At 33.5% G+C, this 20,564-nt stretch overlaps 1 protein-coding gene across 1 annotated transcript in view; it reads right to left on the bottom strand.

Moving 5' to 3' along the window:
- Window positions 1-13,535: 13,535 nt before the first annotated feature.
- LOC138315456 (alanine aminotransferase 2-like) overlaps window positions 13,536-20,564 on the bottom strand; it is a 28,045-nt gene continuing 21,016 nt past the window's right edge. The window contains exon 11 of the mRNA XM_069256495.1: window positions 13,536-17,963. Coding sequence (XP_069112596.1) covers window positions 17,873-17,963 — 91 coding nt within the window. The 3' untranslated portion in view covers window positions 13,536-17,872. The remainder of the gene's footprint in view (window positions 17,964-20,564) is intronic.

Genomic DNA, 20,564 nt, shown 5'->3' with positions numbered 1-20,564 from the left:
ATTATTCAAATTATCTCATTTTGGCGAGTAATTGTGTACTGTGATGTAGAGAGCAGTTATATGTGTGTCGTTATCCCACATGTAGGCCTATATCCCTATCCTAATATCACCAAAGAAAGACAAGTTTTTATAGCCAATAAACGGATACCACAATTAATAACCAGATTTTGTAATGAAACTCCTGGACAATTAGTAACAGAACATGTGTTGAGAACGCAGTAATAACTCTGATATTATTTGCGAGTCAATATCGGCGATCGCCCATTGTAGCAGATAACAAGTGCGAATTGTCGACGGGAGTCGAGATTAACTCTAATACCATCGGTAATTGGTGACAATTATATGTCGTGGTCAGGTTTCAGTTAAAACTCTATCTCATCACTAATTGTCTTTGTTTTAGACCAGGTCAGATCATGCTGATGAAGTCTTTGGGGGTAGTACTAATCGGAAACCTAACGCGCTCCATGGGATATGGAGATAGCTTCTGTTATTTATAGCCGCTATGAAAATTAGAAAAATACATTCAATCCCTACACAGTTATATTTTACAATGTTTACGTCTATCGTGCAGAAAACCTACATTACATACGTGTTAAAATCGGGAAGCCAAACAGTGGTCTTAACCCTCATTACACATTTTACATAATTATCAGTAATTGTAAAGTGACTTTTTCGACATATTTTGATTTTTTCATGCGTAGGGCATCAGAGCTAGCGTTTTTACACTGTGGAAAGTCTACACATGTTGTTACTAGCTATAATGTTTATAATGCATCTACCTGTTTGTCATTAGTTTTAAAGATATATGATAGTCTTTTGTATAATAAATAAACTATATTGCTAGTAGTATGTACATGCATACGAATGCGAAATATAACGCGTGAAAAACAATTTTTAATGAAATAAGGTACTAACATTGATATATAGATGACTGCGGTATTCAATATTTAGTTAAAAAATAACATTCTTCACAAAAAACAACCTAAATCTCATCGCAATTTTAGATAAAGATATGACGCATAATGAGAGAAATACATACAACATTCAGCGCAAACATATAATGCCGAAACTTGCTTAGATAATCATATATACTTATGATATTTCATTGTACAATGTTTAAAAGCAGTTTGTGGATAAATATCGTTTAATCATCGAAAATAGATAAACAACCCATCGCGTTCCACTGGAATTACGGCGTTGACATAAAATGTCGATTTGATATATCAAAAACATTAAAAGGTGTAGTAAACTGATTTTGTGTTATTTATGTAATCAATAGACACATCTTTTCGTATATTAAAGACCCTGTTATTAGTATCCATTGTACAATGGATAACATGCTAAGTACCGTCGTTTCCGAAACGAAACTTTTCTAAGACTATAATGCTTCTAGTTAATTTTGTTCAAACTTATGAGAGATGGGGGAGGGGAAAGGGTCAATCACAAGTCTGCCTTTGTGGTCTGGAGGCTGAGACCTCCTTGGCAACACTGTTGTTTACTTTGATCCGAAGAATTAATTTCTGACCGGTCCGGCGCTTGAGGCTGGTCAGTTTGAAGTCTGGCTTGTCCGGTTATTGTTCTGATTGAAGTATGAATGGTCCGGAGGCTGAGACCGTTTCGGCGGCACTGTTGAAAGTCTGAGTGGTCTCAGGTTAGGTCTGGAGGGTGATGTTGCCGTGGATTTTCTGTTGGAAGTCTGAATTGTCCGAAGGCTATACGGCCATTGGTGGCGGTTTCATCAGTCCCAAAGTGTAATTGGTACAGAGGCTGGGAGCAAACTACCAGCAGGCTAAAAAGAGTGCGGTATCGGACTTCAATATTTTTTCTATATTTATGATATCGTATCTTTTCCTGATTGTTTTAATTGATTATTGAAATAGGCTAAATGCAGGTACAGTGCGGAGCTTTTGGGATCATATGGACAAAGGTTAAACCTATTGTTTTGATGATGTTTTGTTCACTTCATTTTGCGATTTTACAACTTAAACGTTTTATAGCTGGTAACAGTATGTGTTATCTTAATCATTCTATGTGAGAACATAGAGCACATATGAAAATGTCTCTCTTTTTCTGTTTACGCAATAATACGGATATAAACCCTCGATTTTTGATAAAAGGTAAATTGAATCCAGATATGCCGGAAAGGAGATGTAGGCTTATTTTTGGTATATTTTTTGTATATGTGTATTTTTGGTATATATTACAACATCTTTATCGATAAAGGAATGACAGCTCATGACAACTCAGTCGTGAAATCGCACTGTATGATTCCACAAAAGCTAAGAAATCTCAGTCTTGTTTAATTGAAATCAAACGAGCACAACCTGCCTATATTGACATGCTAGCGTCGATTTAAGTTTTGTTCCTTTAAGATCCAGACCCTTTATAGTGGCGAAGAACAAATACCGGCGCGAACAGTATATTACGAGAAGACGTCCGCAAATATTTGTGAAGTATGTATTTATTTAGTGTGTGTTAAGGGTTGACCTTCAATGAGTGCACACTTAGGAATCAGATTAAAGGTAGTGAGTACATACTACTGGTAACAATAACGTCAATACTAGGGGTCTGTGGTGGTCAATCACTTAGTATAACGGTACGTAAGTTATTGACATAGTCAACATCACTCGTGTGTAGGCACTTATATAGATATATAGCTACATTTAATCACCAGTAAATCCCACAAAACGACGGGAATATATAAGTACAATCTATTCTCTGGGTTGCCTTATTATTTAAGGTCGACTATTTTTTCCAAGAACTCCGGTGTTTTCCGCTTAATCCTAGATCGCCGTAATTTATTTTAAGGTCGAAGAGTTTTCTCTAATTACCAAATCGAAAATAGTTTGGATATTTTTTTTCTATTTTGGTTTCAGTAGGGACAATAATGATTTAGTATGTACCAGCACACGCGTTCTTCTCACCAAGCTGACACCATGTTGTTAATTTATATCTTAAATATATCGATTATTTTTCACCGTTAATTTTAATAAGTTCTCTTGATTAAAACGCGCTGGACATCAATAGGACCTATTACGAGTTAAATTTATCCCTACAGCTGTGTCCTCTGTCCACTTTTGTACAGTTAGCGGGACCTACCAGCTGTTCCACTCAACTAGTCACGGACACCGACTTCCCTACAGTTAAATATATGACTATTGGGAAACAGCTGGTTCCTTCAAAAGGCTGCGCGCATTGCAGCGCATGCGCCTTGTCACATCTGTGTAATCACGGCTGTCGGCGAGACTGGACGAGATGTATTAATCAATATGGTCGTCTGCTTTATGATGTTTTATTCTTTGAAAGCAATATGTTAACTCCCCAATACACGTAACATGTGTGTTGTCACTTGGAATTCATTGTTGACCCGCTACGTAAATGATTCCTTTGATTATTTTATAAATAACTGACGTTTCCATACTCCATATTTTGTATCCCCATATAGGACTAGACTGAATGATCCTCTAGCTTCAATCTTATGTAATTGAGATGTTCTGTTTTCCAATACCATTTCAAATTGTTGTTTTCTTATACCGGATATTCACAATTAACATATTCATTATTGTTGGTTGAGTTCTGATAAAAGTGTTAGTTTCTGCTCCTGTTTAACGCTCAGCATTAAGAAAGTGGGACGACTGGTTTGCCTGTTGTCAGCATAGTGTGACCGGGTAGGTGTGCTGCTCGGTGTGTTTGGCGGCATGTTTCAGTGAAATAGCACTATATCGCAAGAGTTCTTTTAAATACATGGGGACACAACACTAATATACCACCAGCCTCCCAAACCATACCGATAACTACACACGCAATACACGCACTAAAATCATATATATATATATAGCGATTATTACTACTAATCCCAGTTTGTTACTGCCGTCACGACACTGGTGGTTCCAAATCGGATAAAAGAATGATATCTGATCTGGTAAAATTATAAATGGAAACCATATTGTTCATTTTACAATAACTCGTGTTCTATATCTTAATCTGAAACCACACATTTTCCGTCCTGTTGTCTAACCATCCACTAGAACATGTCTGGTTTTTTTTCAAGTTTGACGCATCTATATGGTATTTACAGTTACTGGGTTAACCATACTGAATAGCAGGCTGATGTTCTAACACATGCCATTCAGAGGTCCTGCATATCATTGGCCATTGTCTTTTGAAGGAAAATTGTCAAAACAAACTTTTTTTTTTCAGAAAAAATATGTACGAGCTTACAAACTCAGAATGAGTTGGCTGGTTAGTTGATTATATTAATGCCCTATCAACAGCAAGTGTCATTCAAGGAGGTCCTCCCGTGTATGCGATGTGTTGCGTGTGTGAGGTATGTGTGTTTTGGAAGCTGCGGTATACCGGTATTCGTGTTATGTCTCCTGTAATAGAGTTACTCCCGCCATTTTTATTGTTTTATTTCATTGAAGCATGTCATCATAGACACCGAACAAACACATCCCATCCAATCACATTATACTGACAACGAAGGAACCAGTCGTTCCACTCCTTTTATGCTGAGTTCCAAGCAAGAGCAGAAAAGACAACTTTTATAGACTATGGTGTGTCTCAGCTAGGAGACAGAATCCAGATCCTTCCATACATGGGGTGAGCGCTCCACAAAAGGCCAAAAGTGAGGCGGTGTCAAGGAAGATGTTATAAGAAGACAGTCAGTTAGAAAGGAGAGAAAGAGTGAGATCCTAGATTTAGTCGCCTTTACGATCATGCAATCGGGACAGCAGGTACACTTCTTACACCCTACCTGCAGATCAGATGCACAGTAACTCAACTCACCTGTATAAAACATTGGAAAAATGAAAAAAAAACCTCTGGCAATGAAATCAATGATATAAAGTTTAGTATTATAAAAGAAGACATCAGTTTATCACGGAGAAAATTGATTAAAATTTCAATACAATATTCTTCTGAACAATAATGCCATAATTTGCTGAACATTTGCAAACGTAAGAGGACGGTATGCAAGGAACGTAATATATTACCATTAATCAATCTTTCTTCTTACAAGTGTTAGTTCCATTGGTTGAGAGAAATGCATTATCACTTCTTAGCTATACAAATACCATTTGTAACGTCGTTTGCGATTGGCGTTCCCGCTTACACAATGGAGTAATTGTTTCATGGAGCAAAGAATAAAAATGATATCTCATGAAATATTCAGCAAAATTATAAGAAAATCACATTTGTATGTAAAAAAACACCAAAAGAAAAGAAAAGAAAAACTATGCATGTTTGTAGAGAAAAACAACCTGAAAGCTTATGATTTTCGCGTTTTTATGACATATACTTTTGTTTGACTTTGTTTTCAGTCATATTTCCCGAAAGGAATTTTTTTATTCAGTTGATACCTCTAGGTTATTTTTCCTGCTAATGTATCAGAGAAAAAACGAGGCTGAATATGACTTCACGCATTCTGGCAAACGTACAGAGATAAACGTTTAATATATTCCACAGCTACTTTTGGCAATTTAGGAGACGTAAGTGTTATTTTTCCGAGTAAAACTGGAGGTCACAAATTCGTCATCTACACGGGAGTCAGAGTTTTATGTTTACGACTGTGTATTCAGTGAAGTTATCTATACATCACCTGACACGAGGCCCCGGGGTCGGAAACAGACCGCGATTTGTATCTGTAAAACTACGTACCCGGCCATCTACCTCATTCTCAGTAACCCCCGGCAGTTCCTGCTTTACATACCAGACACTTATTTCTAATTGTCGATATATATTTCAGAATAAGAAATTTGCAACAGAAAGAAAAGAAACAAATGTGCTTTTCACAGACGAGCAAAAAAAAAAAAAAAAAAAAAAAGACCATGATGTCTGTATGGCCATCTTCGCTTGCCATGGGATATATCTACTCTTCTACCCCATCGGACAGAGGTATTTGCACTTCCGGTGAGAGTAAGATTTCTCTGTCTTACCAAGGACAAGACAGCCTGCACGTGTAGGACATGGTCGCGTGATAAACCATATGCAAATAAACATTAACATGTGCAGTCCAATTGGACTATTCATATCCCCTTGACCCCGAGCTCGTGCTTCACGCGCGTGCTGAACTTTGACCTTATGATCATCGCAATCGGAAGTCCACATGCCTTCACATATTTCGTTGATGCTTACCCAATAGAAAGAGTATTTAAATGGTTTTGATACAATACGTGTGTATATTGATTTAGATTCTTGTTTGTCACAGTGCAACAAGTTTTAGTTTTGACCAAGTAAAATAAAATTGTCCAAGTTGATCAATTAGTAAATAAACATTTGCTTTTTTTCTGAAATCGCGTATGTGTGGTTTTAACATTTTTTGGGGGAAATTACAAGGATCACTCCCTACCTTGAGAGAAGGACAGGAAAATCTCTATCCTCGGAGGAGATTCACGACAGTCTAACCCTCGGCAAGCCTCGGGGTAGATAGTCGTGGATCTCCTCCTCTGGTAGAGATTTCCCTGTCCTACCTTTAAGGCAGGGACAGATTCTATTATTCATTTAGTGAAGAGAAAGGTACTGTGTATATCGTAATTCTTGGTAATATCGTATGGCGCCTTTCGTTACATTTTGCCCAAATCGCGTGGTAGTAAAAGGCGACTAAATTTGGGATGTAATCTTTCTCTTTTGTTTTTCCTATCTGACTTCTTAATCCCTTAGCAATGTCACATTTGTGGTCTAGAGTTGGGGTTCGCCCTGTGAGCTGGGTCCTGACCGAGAAACAATGTAGTCTACAAAACAATTGTCAGCTTAAAGGTAGTAAGACGACTAGTATTGCCTGTTGTCAGTATAATGTGACCGGGTGGAAGTCAAATGTCTTCAGCGAGACATCACTATAAAACAGAGTTTCTGCTGTTAAAATGATACACCAAACAAACGTACCACAGTCTCCAAAACATTACATACACGGAGGTTTGTTAAAATGATACACCACACAAACGTACCACAGTCTCCGAAACATTACATACACGGAGGTCTGTTAAAATGATAAACCACACAAACGTACCACAGTCTCCAAAACATTACATACACGGAGGTCTGTTAAAATGATACACCACACAAACGTACCACAGTCTCCAAAACATACACAGAGGTATGTTAAAATGATACACCACACAAACGCACAACAGTCTCCAAAATATTACATACACGGAGGTCTGTTAAAATGATACACCACACAAACGTACCACAGTCTACAAAACATTACATACACGGAGGTCTGTTAAAATGATACACCACACAAACGTACCACAGTCTTCAAAACATTACATACACGGAGGTCTGTTAAAATGATACACCACACAAACGTACCACAGTCTCCAAAACATTACATACACGGAGGTCGCTCTAACATGACATTAGCTGTTATATGGAAGGTTTCATCAACCAACCTTAAAGCATCGGATTTCCGTCATCATCAATAGCCAGAGACATCTTTAAATGAAGAAAATATCAATAGGATACACATACCAAAAATGACACACCTAACTGTATGGCATTCATAGACGAATCTACTTTCATTTGTGTTTGACATCATCGTTTAAAGCAGAAAAAATGATAGAAAAGAAGAGATAAAGATAATATACGTATTTTCAAATATGCAATACATTTCACTACTGTGTTAATATAGTGTTTAAAACAGAAAAAAAAATATATTTCATTAATAGAAAAGAAGAAATAAAGAGGCTATATTTAGATGCAAACATGCATTACTTTTCACTACTGTGTTAGTAGAGTGTATTACTACTGGATTGAGTATGTATGTGACATTGTAATTGTTACTATAGACTGCTAAGGTGTACGTCGCTGTCATGCAATGTCTTTATGTGTCCACATAATACACACACCAAATTAAGTCATTACCGCGTTAGCAGGTTCACCCTTACTCTACATGTAATTAGGGTTAAGGAATCCGAGTCTAAGTGTTTTGTTATATCGTTACCTGTACATCATTGTTAAGGAGACCTTTCTGTTTCTAAACAATGTTAGCGGATTCCTGATAAATTCGTCAACAGAAGGAGATAATACACTTTATGACTAAGACAGAATCATTTTTGAAAAGCACCAACAATGCTTTCTATTTTGTTGAGGCTCAACAAAGAGTGTTAGTAAGCTTTCTCTATCATAAGTATTCTGGTAATTAGCTGTGAGTAATGTTTTGCAGCATAATCAAGCCAAAACAGGAATCCAGTTATCTGTCAGAAGTTGGAAAATATTCTTCTTGTCTGTCACCTTTTGTGTTCTCGTTGATAATATTCCCGTGTTTACCAACGTTATGTATTTAGAATGTGAAAGCTCTTTGGAGCGTATTTCAAGGGAAATTCCAAAGAAGACCTAATTACTTTTCTTGTTTGTTAGTCACATAAAAAATAACAGAAATCTGAGTACATATTACAAAATATTGCCAAATTTCTGCCCCTTTATCAATTGATCCCCCCAAAATTTGACAATATTTTGATAAAGGGACAGATCGCCTAGATTTGTCAATATGTGTTCACTCTATTGACGTCTTTAATCCAAATCTACTACTTCATTAAACAAGTTATTCATATGCTACATAAACATATTTTCCCATAGAATTAATATATTAATTGGACTACTTTAAAAATGAAGTCATTTGCAGTCTTGCGTTCTACAAAATCATCCTTTCTTAGCACTCCGTAGTAGTACATGATAGAGAGGACATGTACTCTCTACAGACCTGACCATTTGTTACATGCACTGCAACCCCTCTATTTATTCAATATGTATAAAAATCTACTTTATGTCACAGAAACGTCTGCAGAGAAGGTCTCTGTCCCAAATCTAGTCACATAATGTTTATGCTGGGAGGTCGTGGAGAGGACAGGTTTGTTATTGTCCCTTAAGATGGTTCATTGTTATTGTTTATGTCATACAAGCATCTTCTTCTGAGGAAAGATATTGCAATGATATTTATACTACGGTATAAAACTGGGGGTTTGTGTGTTTACTTGTTCCGTTTTTTTTGATATTCATGATAGTTTACATGTGATAAACTGTTCGGATACACTTTTCATATTGCAACTTGCTACACGTATATACGTAGTTACAAGGCAATCATTTTGATAAAATGTCAGTAAAGAGCAATCAATAGAGCAATGTAAAATGTAGTGACATACATAGACAAATCTTAATTTTAATATCTGTTGTCACTGCTAGAGATAATATCATTCTCAAAGGTGAAATAAAAACAAATCGCATTAAGATTATAAATCTGCCACTGCCATATTTAACATTTTTGTGAAACTGATTTTTTTAACCCCAGAGGGTATATCAAACGTAAATTATTTGATATCTTCTATATTGTATCGTTTTATTATCAGCTCAGTTATATTGACATCTGCATTTTGCTATTCTTAATTTGATTATAAGTCTATTTCTTTATATATTATATTTTAATTTTTACTTGACGCAACAAGGGATCATTATTCTTTCATTTCATAAATCATGATCACAACTATTAGTTTATAATTGTTGTATAACGAGAATGTTCATGATTGGACACTTTCTTTTTTTGTTTGGAACTTAAAACTCAATGCGTGAGTTGAAATATTCGTGGTAAGCTGATGCAATAGTACTTTGAATAATGATTACAACCAATTTCGTTGTTTTTATCTCTGTGGTTCATTAGCAACAACAAAACAACGGGACATTTCTATACAACAAATAGTTCATGTTATACATTAAGTCTTGATTACACCGGTATATTAACAAAAAGAATAAGTGTAATCACATACAGTGACAGTGAGAAGATATCAGAAACAATTTGTCAATATATAAATAGATGTATATCACTAGACTTCTTAAAAATGGCGTCTACAACTGAAAATTGATGCAACATATAATGCATTTTGTTATCATAGGCAACTTAACAAATGAAGTTTTAGCCAATTTCGTCCGCAATTAGCATTTACAATAATAGAGGCGTAATTGTAATTTTAAGAAGGTACATCTGTCATAAAATTGCTTGTTGTGTGGTGAGTTTTTCTCCAGGTCCTTGTGTTTAAAGAACAAATGTAATGGTAAAGTTGTCTATAAAAGGAAACTCGAAACCTTCCTCATAACAACTTTCTTCAAAATTTCACTTTCAACGTATAAACAAACGAGTCTTAACTAGACTCTAGACACAAAAGAAATTGTTTTATATTGTAATTAGTTGTAATTATTGTCCTAATTATCAGAGTTAGTTATAAGTACTTACTATCTATATCTTAGATTCGATTATAACGCGTTTGTCAACGCCGGACAAAAGTTTCTTTGTTTCCCCGAGAAAGGAAAGTGATCTAGAATTTCTCGCATTGTACTGTAGGTGAATTGTGTGTCACACGTAGCCAAAGGACAATGAGATGGTATGTACATTTTTATCTATTGTGACTGAACCACCGGAGTCTATAAAGGTTTGTATGAAACATTAGGCATTTCACGAACCGAGCAATCCACACAATGGTACCTCACAAATCATCACTGTCTTCTATTGTCTGTATCGCTATGTCTAAGTGCTTGGGATATGATCAATACTGATTGGGTATCGTACTGATCGTTAAAAGCAAACCCAATCAAAACCACAAAGAGAAAGTAATATTTGTATGTGGAATTCGATGCTTTGGACTTTGTTTCTTCACGTAGGTTTAGTGTCCGGACATGTAAGTCCGAGTTTAAGATTCTACCGTCTTGAAAAAAATTATTGTTGTAGTATTTTTAAGAATTCATGAATACAGTACCTACTGATTATCAGATTTCGAAATCAATCAACTTAGCTGTTGTATGTTTGTTTCAATAACTATAAATGAAAAAAAAATACAAGGGAAGTCTAATACAGACTCCGTCTTCAAATATTTATATCTTTTCACAATAGTGTCCCACATTGATACAATATCTCCACACAATAGTGTCACACATTGACACAATATACAATACTGTGATGCAAATATCTTACAGCCAGCTGTATCTTAAGCGGGATTCTACCGCTCGTAGAGAAATTCTCATTTCAACTTGCACGAGTCTGACGACATGTATGACCATACGTTGAACTTAAAGATGTTACAGAACGAGAGTTTATGTATAGACTTTGCCACACTGTGCAAATTTTCGTATATATCTAAAACGACAAAAAGTGTTAAATGATTAGACGCATATATTTTACTTTTGTTTAAACTCTTGGTTAAATTTCATCTCAGTAAAGAAATTAAATTTTAATCATATCTTAACAAACGGTATAAAATAATGGCAAAAATAAGCGCACCTGTAACATATTAAACTACAATTCACTCAGGCTAATTCTTTTACATAACCAAGAAGCAAAATATGGCATAAATGTATTGTTCTACATTTCTTATGAAATATATAACATAAGATATTAACAAATTCCTCGTCATTGTTCTGTATTTTAATTGAAACTGTTGTAATTACAAATCGTTTCAATACGATTAAGCAGGTACAATATGTACGCTGTACCCATATCCGAGCCAAAGTCACGCATGTTAAACAAATGAACTACATAACCACTGTGGAGGTGATATAATGATTTTTTAGGCAAGACAATTCACCTAATAAGGTAAACACACTTCTGTCAGAGCAATTTGAGCTGTTCTAGACAAAAGTAGCATTACTCTACGAGCAAGGGACAGGGTTCGGCATACAAGATATTCGACCACAATGTGTAATGGCGGACAGCGAGTGAGTTTGAACATTTCACACGCATTTCACCACCATGGGATTTTCTGAAATATCACAGTAAAACTGACTGATCTAATTTCATTAACTGGGGGTTTTCCGATATATATACAAATTTTAATGTTCTCGTAGAATGAATTGTCCCTTTAAACAAACCATCACCAATATGCAAAAATGGATAATGTAACATCAAACAAAAATACAAAAACATAAAGATATACAGTGACTCGAAAACATACTAGGAGGATAGAACAAGATGTATATGTACCAGATAGGTAACAATCCTTCAAACGTTCCAACAGGGTAGCAAAGTCTATGTGAATATGTTGCACCGATGATCATACATTTCGTCTGACTTGTGAAATTGAAATGAAAATTTCTCTTCTTGTTTCACCGGAGACAGCCATCTAGCAAATCTTTTCCAAATCCGGTATTCTGTTGATTCCATTTATAAAGGTTGGTCATGAACTACATATTTGTTTTTTAGTATGAATTACTTGTCATTTTCATTGAAAGCAGTTGTAATTGGCGGTTCGTTGTTCGATGATTCCTAATTCGCTGGCTGATAAAAAAAGGTTTTCCGGCAATTTTTTCAGCTCAGCATTTAGAAAGGTTGTTCATATATTGTTTAATAAATGCGATTATGCTTCTGTGATGACAAGTAATATAATCATATCTACCCATTTAGGTTCGTACCAAGTCCTTAACACGTGCGTGAAGAATACAAACGAAATAAAACACAAATAAATCTTAAATGTGAAAGTCAAAGGCATAATTAATATCGACGTAAATGCATATGACACCAAAACTTAAGTTAGTTTAAATGTCTTTTTTATATATAAAATGCAGCGTATCTAGCAGCTGAACGAGTATAACAACAGACGAAGAAAGTAAAAGAAATTCATTCTTAATTCAATGAACTATGAATTATTAAGATATTAAGGTGACATCGAATTTCACATCTTATACCGAGCTAATGCATAAATTAATGGTGAGTCAATCGTCGTATTTGTTGGTTATTGTTCGAATTACAACCTAAATAAATCAGTAAAGCAATTTGATTTTAATAACAATGTTCAACCCATTTAAAACTATACTAAACCAGTCTAATTGTGTGTCAATGTCTTTAATATAATGCATATAATTTATACATAATTAGGCTCCGAAATGTCATGCTTATTCAAGAGTTTGAGTTTGATACATTAGTTAACATTAGTTAAGTTGGCTTTGCAATAAAAAGCAGTTCTTTATAGAATCTTAATGAATTGTCCATAAATAAAGCAATAAAACGTGTCTGTTATTAATTTTGTTTCAGCACGTTGTTGCAACAGTGGAGATAACTTTTGAGTTTACAGGGAAGAGATAAGTACATACGAGTTATCGCCCTTGACTAAAGGTGCTTATGGACGATAATTTATTGACGATGCCACTGTATGAGACATGAAAAGAGTTTTGAAACTGGAATCTTAAAATCTACATGAAATCATTAAAGGTACAGACAATACTTTACCTATAATTATACTGCAATATACAGATACCCCGGTAATGATCCAGGTCAAAAAGTTTTCGTATAGTTCAAGTTTTTAAAACAAGTCCTATGCACGGTAATACACGTAGTTACTAATATGGTACGCATTTACGTAATTACCGTTACTGTTTTCTCTATTATCTGAATATAATATTGATTACGTGTGGTAAGAGAGTGCAATGATAGGTCCATAGGTGATAAAGTTCCATAAATTGTGTGCGCCTTACTGAGGACGATGTTTTGTTATGAACATTTTAGGTTTCACAATAATCCCTACATTTGTACAAAACATAAGAAATAACACATAGACAAATCATACATATGATGTATTTATTGTTTTAACACCTACTTTGTGATGTTTATGAAATAAAGCTTTTTTGAGTGAAAATGAAAATGATACACATATCATTAAGGAACAACCTAATGCTGATCTGAACAATCACATTGGAAACTAATAAAATAGTTTATCAGCATCTTATGGCGCCTCCTAATAATTTTCCAAATACTAATATAGGTTTTGAAATAGTATTCATAACACTTTTATTTACATATTGTCGACATGCATTTTACACTCATTTCACTATTTCACGACACAACATTAACTTTGATCTCAGTCATCAGCAATCAAACTCTCATGCATAATGTATTGTCAAAAATGCAAAACACTATCTGCCCACTGTTATATACTCAAAGAATGATAGTCGATATATTTATAACCTATCCTTCAGCAGTAAATTGATGCGATTTTGATTTTCTATTTGACAATATTTTGTTTGTTGAACAACAATTCATTCCCTTGGAAGGCTTTTTGTACTGTCTCGATGGATGTCTTTTTCGTAAAGAACGCACCCGAGTAGCTATATTACCATGATTAAAACAAACAAACCGTTACAAAACAAACACACACTAAGTGCAAATATTCAAGGCAGCCGCACCAAATGTTGTTTTAAAGGTCATGTACATATGCTTCGATGTAAAATCAAATTTGTATCTAGATCATTTATGTATCATCTTGTTTTGTTTCTAAGTATTTGCCATCTGTTCATGGGTAGACAAAGAGAACATCGAAGTGTTTTTAGTAGTTATTTTCTATGTTATTGTATTTGTCGTAAGTTGAGATATCAAGCAGAGATTTTAATTAAGGGACATCTGGATGTGCTCTTTTCATGAATTGGTGATGCTGTGCTAGTTTTGTTTTAAGTTGTGTCATTTGACATGGTTTTGGATATAATATTTAAACTGAAACATGACATATGAAATAGTACAAACGAACGCGCGAACAAGTGTATCAAAAACAGATTATTAATTCGTGCTCATCATCACTTTTGGAACCGAAGAATAATTGTCTTTAATGCCATGCTTCTTTTTCCAAACTTATTTTGGGCCTTAAATTTCTATGTTTTTGGGTACATTACAAACTATAACACATTGCTTAAACAATTTTCTTTTAGTATGCATTTGTACGAATTTAGAGTTGTATTAGAATGTTCAAAATCAATTGAAGAAAAAAATCTACTAATTGTGCCAAAAGAACTATTTGATGCGGTAATGAAGAACTCATGTTTGACTAAAGTAACATTTTGTATCGCTAAAATATACGATGCAATATTATAATGTATTGAAAATAAATATATATTGAACAAAATCTTTTATCTTGTGACAAAATACAACCAAACTAGTAATGTGAGTAAATATATATCTGTCTTGAAACCTTATATCATTAATACAACGTTGTAAACATTTAGATACTGCATTCTAATCTATCAAAGTCACTTTTTTCGTTTCACTCCTTCTGAGTCAAATAAAGGGAAGTACCTCTGATTGGTCCGAATGAGATCGTGCAACGTCAGCTGATCTGGGGAGGAATTTCGATAGTAATGTAACAGACTACAGTATACTTTGAATTGACTACTCAGTGAATGTTAGTTCACATAAATATATAAACAACTCTGCATACTAAAGAAGATAATAAAAAATATATATTTTAAAGAATATACGAGGACTAGGAGGAAACTAACAACAAATTTTGATATAATGTTTATATTATTGTATTTAAATAAAAAAAACTTATAGAGATGAAAACTGATGACAAGATTCAGGCTAAAACACTGTTATAAAATGTATAAATCGAAATGTATAGAAGTAAAATATTTCGTTTAAATAAGGACTTCCAAAAAGGATTTTGAACACCTACGATTATAAATAACTTATAGCAGATCTTTTAATTTAGCTGAAAATGAGATTCAGAAATACGGTTACATAATATGTATAAATATACTATCTAATATATAACGTTGAAAAAAGAAAATTAGATGCTGAATATAGCAGAAAGTATACAGTGAATATACTGTCCGATAATGTCATAAGTGGTCGTTGTAGTAACAAGTATCTGCCATCTATATCTGTGGATATAATTCCGGATAATGTCATAAATGATCGTTGTAGTAATTTAACAAGTGTATGTTTATCTATATTGGGGATATACATTAATGTCTGACATTGACAAAAAATTTCGCTGTAGTCATTTAACAAGTATCTGCCCATCTATATTTGAGGATATAATGTCTGACAATGTGTGACAATGTCAAAAATGATTGCTGTATACAAGTATCTGCCTATCTAAGCATAAATCACAAGATTCACTATACAAGAAAGATTTACATACATACATGTATAGTGTATAACAATAAGTCGACTGATATTATACGGTTGATTACTGATTAAGATACATGATCACCTTTCTCATTGTTAAATACAGTTTCAAAATAAACTCCTTTGTAGCTATGACTTTAACCAGCTACACGGGATACAAACATTCTGCTTTTAATTTAGATAATAACAAACAGATGCGAAAACATCATGAAAATGCAACAAAGTATATGAATGTAACGTTATTACACAGTATGTCGGTTTAATTTCTTCTGCAAAACGAAATCTTACTTACTATAAAAAATAAATATTTAAGAGGTATTGGTATCGGCAGTTTTGGCGATTTAATCATCAATGAGAAATCTACGATTTTGGTGAATACAGTTTCAGTATCATGAGAATGAAATACATTTACTGCAACAATTCAACATTACACAAATAAGCTCAATTTTGTTTGTTTTACAATATAACTAAGGAAACCACTGATAGAGTTGAACTTAAAGTTTCGAATAACAATAAATTCCGTATAGCCAGTTATTTTGAAGCGTATACGTACATTTTCGCGATTTAGCTCAAATATAAAAAACAAATTGTTTTTAACAAACGGTTTTTAATTTCCGCTAGCTGGCTATAACGATATTTATGATTCAACTATTTCGTAACATTTCGCGAATGAAATTTGCGCGATCAAAGCATTTTATCGTGAAAGCGCGAAAATATCATTCACAAGATAATAATCGCCTAAACGGTTAAGTACTTCAAAAATTACATGATAAAATTTTTAAAAACAATCACTACTTTGGCTACAAGCTAACCTGTGTAAATATCAACAACAAACCCGTGGTATGGTGAATCAAACAATTAAACAATTACGGTAACAATACATTTTTATACTGTAACAAATACAGCTAACAAATAGCAACGTTAAACGGTCGTGAACTAGATTATCAGTATAATGCAAGCCTACTCTCAAATATTATGAGGACAAAACAACAAACTCTAATAAACAAAATACTAACTTCGACTTAAAAACAGCCATAACAAATATATTTTACATTACAAGGGATCTGATAAAAATTATCTCAAAATGCGCAAACTTATTTTCCCATCACTTACTATTCATATATCTTATACATTATATCGCAGATTGTATTCCATCGCTTTTCATCGTAAAAGTATTATGCTCACAACATTGGAACTACGTTAATTACATATTTTATAATCTTTTCATACCAAACAAAAAATTATCAGCATGTAAATCTATTGACCAACCCACTAAGTACTGTTCTATGGTAAATATCTTCAAATAATAGTGCACATAGATAAGTGGGTTTCTAATTTATATTTTTCATTTAGTTTTTTTTAAAAATCATCTATAGATTAAACTACATGTATGACATTTGTCAATAAATCCACATTAACAAGCAAAGAAAGGAAGAAACTCCATATTTTACATATATTTACATGTACAAACAGAATGACATAAATCTATATAAATCAACGCGAAAGACTGGAGAATGACTTCTAAACTGATCCACTATTATATCAATTTAGCTTGTCAGCATCTTGCAACAACATATTCTGTATTTGCACGTAACATGGTTATCTGCCCTTGTGGATAGGTACTAATTATTACGTCACGTGTTTATAAGTGTAATGACATATTTAAGGAGAAACGGCACTTACATTACAGACGATACCTACCCATAAGGAAGAAAACTCACTACAGATATAAGATAGTGGGGGTTTTCTGATAAACCATTAAGAATGGTATATAAACAATAGACTTAATGTGTCAACATGTTTATACAGTATGTTCTGGGTTACCCAACAGGTTCAGTGGATTAAACATAAATGCATCTTGAATATTTCATAAAATGGAGGTTAGTTTTGACAGGTCTGTAATAATCAGACCCTGGAGTGTAAAATGAAATGAACTGTTTAAAAGACTCGATATAATATTTTGGTAAACATCTTTCTTTGGTCTTCTTTCAAACCACCTCACTTATACTTTTGTAGAAAGCCTTCGTGGAAAACTTTGAATCTCTCAAGCATATCAGCTAGTTGTTCAACAGTAGGAAGAATGGTGGTCCTGTCAAATGAAAAATAGCATAGCTAATTATAACTAACATTCATCCAGCTCTGATTTTTTGGCGAGGTAATCACCTCGCCATTGTGATCGTGGTTGCAAAATTCTCTTTCAGTCAATTTCCTCAATATGATTGGCTAAGAACTTGCTCGCAGATACTAGCGCTCCTAACGGCAATGTATTCAACAACTTTGATTTTACCGGGAATTTTAAATAGCAAATTTTGAATATGAAAGTTACTGAAATAAGCGTATCTGTAATGTTGAAATAGGATTAGTAGATTACTGCTTTCATATCCTTACCATATACATTATCCAAATGATCTTAGGTTGGAAAATTTTAACTTGAATTGTTTACAATGTATCTAGACTTTTCGTCCCGAAAATGTTGTTTACAACGCATGAAGACGTTTCGTCCCGAAAATGCTTCGTTTCGCCCCACGCGTTTAGTCCCTACTAGTGACAATTATCCCGCAACGGAAAAAATGAAATCAATATTTCACCTAAAACATCAAAATTGTTACAATAATGATTTTTGTTCTTTGAATCATATTAGTGCGGGAGCAGATAAATTTCAGGACGAAATGGAGATTTGTTTATCACGGCTGCGTTATGCCACATGTACGTGTAAATCCACAATGGAAGAAAGACAACTCTAACAAACTTTAGGATAAACTTTGTCTACTGCTCATTTTCTAAATGTGGCGTAATCTTCCAACTTACGGCAGTTAATAAGGTATGAATATTTACCACATCCATAATTATCGATAATTTTATAAGCACATGTATACATTATCAGATTATATATACAACATTTAGAGGTTGTCACTAAACCATACTTTAAATTCATTTTAGCCTCTTTCATCAAATGTAGGCCTACAGGAGCTTGACGTTCTGATAATATATATACAATGTAGCATATTCAGTAAACTACGTAATTAACGAAGTAAATATTTGAACCGAATGGCACAAATCATACATAAAATGTTCGTATAACTCGAAGTGAGATTTTTTTGGACTACTACATTTGTAGATCGATGAAAATGCCGATTTCTTTTTCATAATTCTACCGTAGAACGGCATTAAAAAGCTGTTTCAATCTACAACAAACGTGGAGAAAACTGTTAAATGTTTAGCAATTATCCTGAGTTATATTTTATCAACAATCATCAGAGATTAGCAATTAAAACTTACATAAACATACTCCCGACTCTCACTTGCATTGTGTGATCACTCGAGCGAAACTAATCTCTACCACATGACAAAGTCTTACAAATGCACTCACACAAAAGCCTACATGATCACTGTTTTTAGTGCGATTACATCTTTGGGTATGAACAATATATGTTCTTTGATTTTTTTACTCGGCAAAATAGACTTTACGCCTTTCATATTCAGCATCCGCCAGTTTTTTAATAACTTATCAACGTGCCCATGCACACCTGCGTATACTTATACTTCTTTGTGCACATTATCAGATACATTATATGACAACTGCTATAATACAATCAACTTATGAAGGACAAAACTCTAAAGAACAGGAGGACTAAAGAACAACGGGAAATAAATTTCAATAATATTTACTCTCTAAACTGGTATTGATATTTATAAAAAAAAATGTTTAATTATATGATATTAGCCTTTTCAGTAATTACTCTGTTAATACAGTTATTGTTTCCTTATGTTTTACAGAATGTCTACATGCAAGTATCATTTCAATTGGAACCAGTCCAGGAGAAAAATTGTGTGAACAAAATGAAAGAAATAATGTTCAACTGTGGTAGTTTAATTAATACTGTAATAGTTTTTGATCTGAAAATAATTACTAACATCATGTTCAAATTCCATACATACATTTGTATAATACATTTAATGTTGTTTAAACATTTTTGATCCAAATAATTACCATCATCATGACATCTTCATTCCATATATACAATACACATAAGTGTTGTGATTTGTGAATTTTACTTTAATATGATTTAAGCATATACTTGGTATTTGTTTATTTTCTATGACATGTACATGCTTGAAATAAAAAGAATAAATAAAACATTAAATTTATAACACTATATGACATAATTTGTTAATATTTTTAGAAAACATATTTAGATTATCGTTAATAATACACTAATCATCATCTTCGGCACAATTTATTCAAAATAAATTAAATGTTAATTCGCTTAACACAGGTGGTTTTCCCTCCTTGACGATCAATCTTCTCTGATCACTCTGAAAGTGGTGATTTTACCTTTTCTGCAATTCTGCAAGATCAGCTTACATATTGTTTATTTACCTTGAACATATACATGCACAGTATGGTACCTTATTTATATCTCCTTTCCTATTTTCAATCTACCTTGATGACTTGGAATCTTATCTGGTGGAAAAAAGAATGTTAATTGTCTGACAACTATTGACAAATTAATTATAGATAATATTGAAATGTATCCCAGACTTTTTATCATTTTATATGCCGATGACACTGTTCTACAACAAATGTTACACAGATTTGAACAACATTGCATTACATGGAAATTATAACCCAATATCAGAAAGATAAAAGTTGTAATATTCTCAAAACGTAAATTGGTCCAACAACACC

Source organism: Argopecten irradians, chromosome 2 (assembly GCF_041381155.1).
Source record: "Argopecten irradians isolate NY chromosome 2, Ai_NY, whole genome shotgun sequence".
NCBI lineage: Eukaryota > Metazoa > Mollusca > Bivalvia > Pectinida > Pectinidae > Argopecten > Argopecten irradians.
Note: the sequence above shows the minus strand (reverse complement) of the source record. Positions and strands in the feature narration are given on the sequence as shown.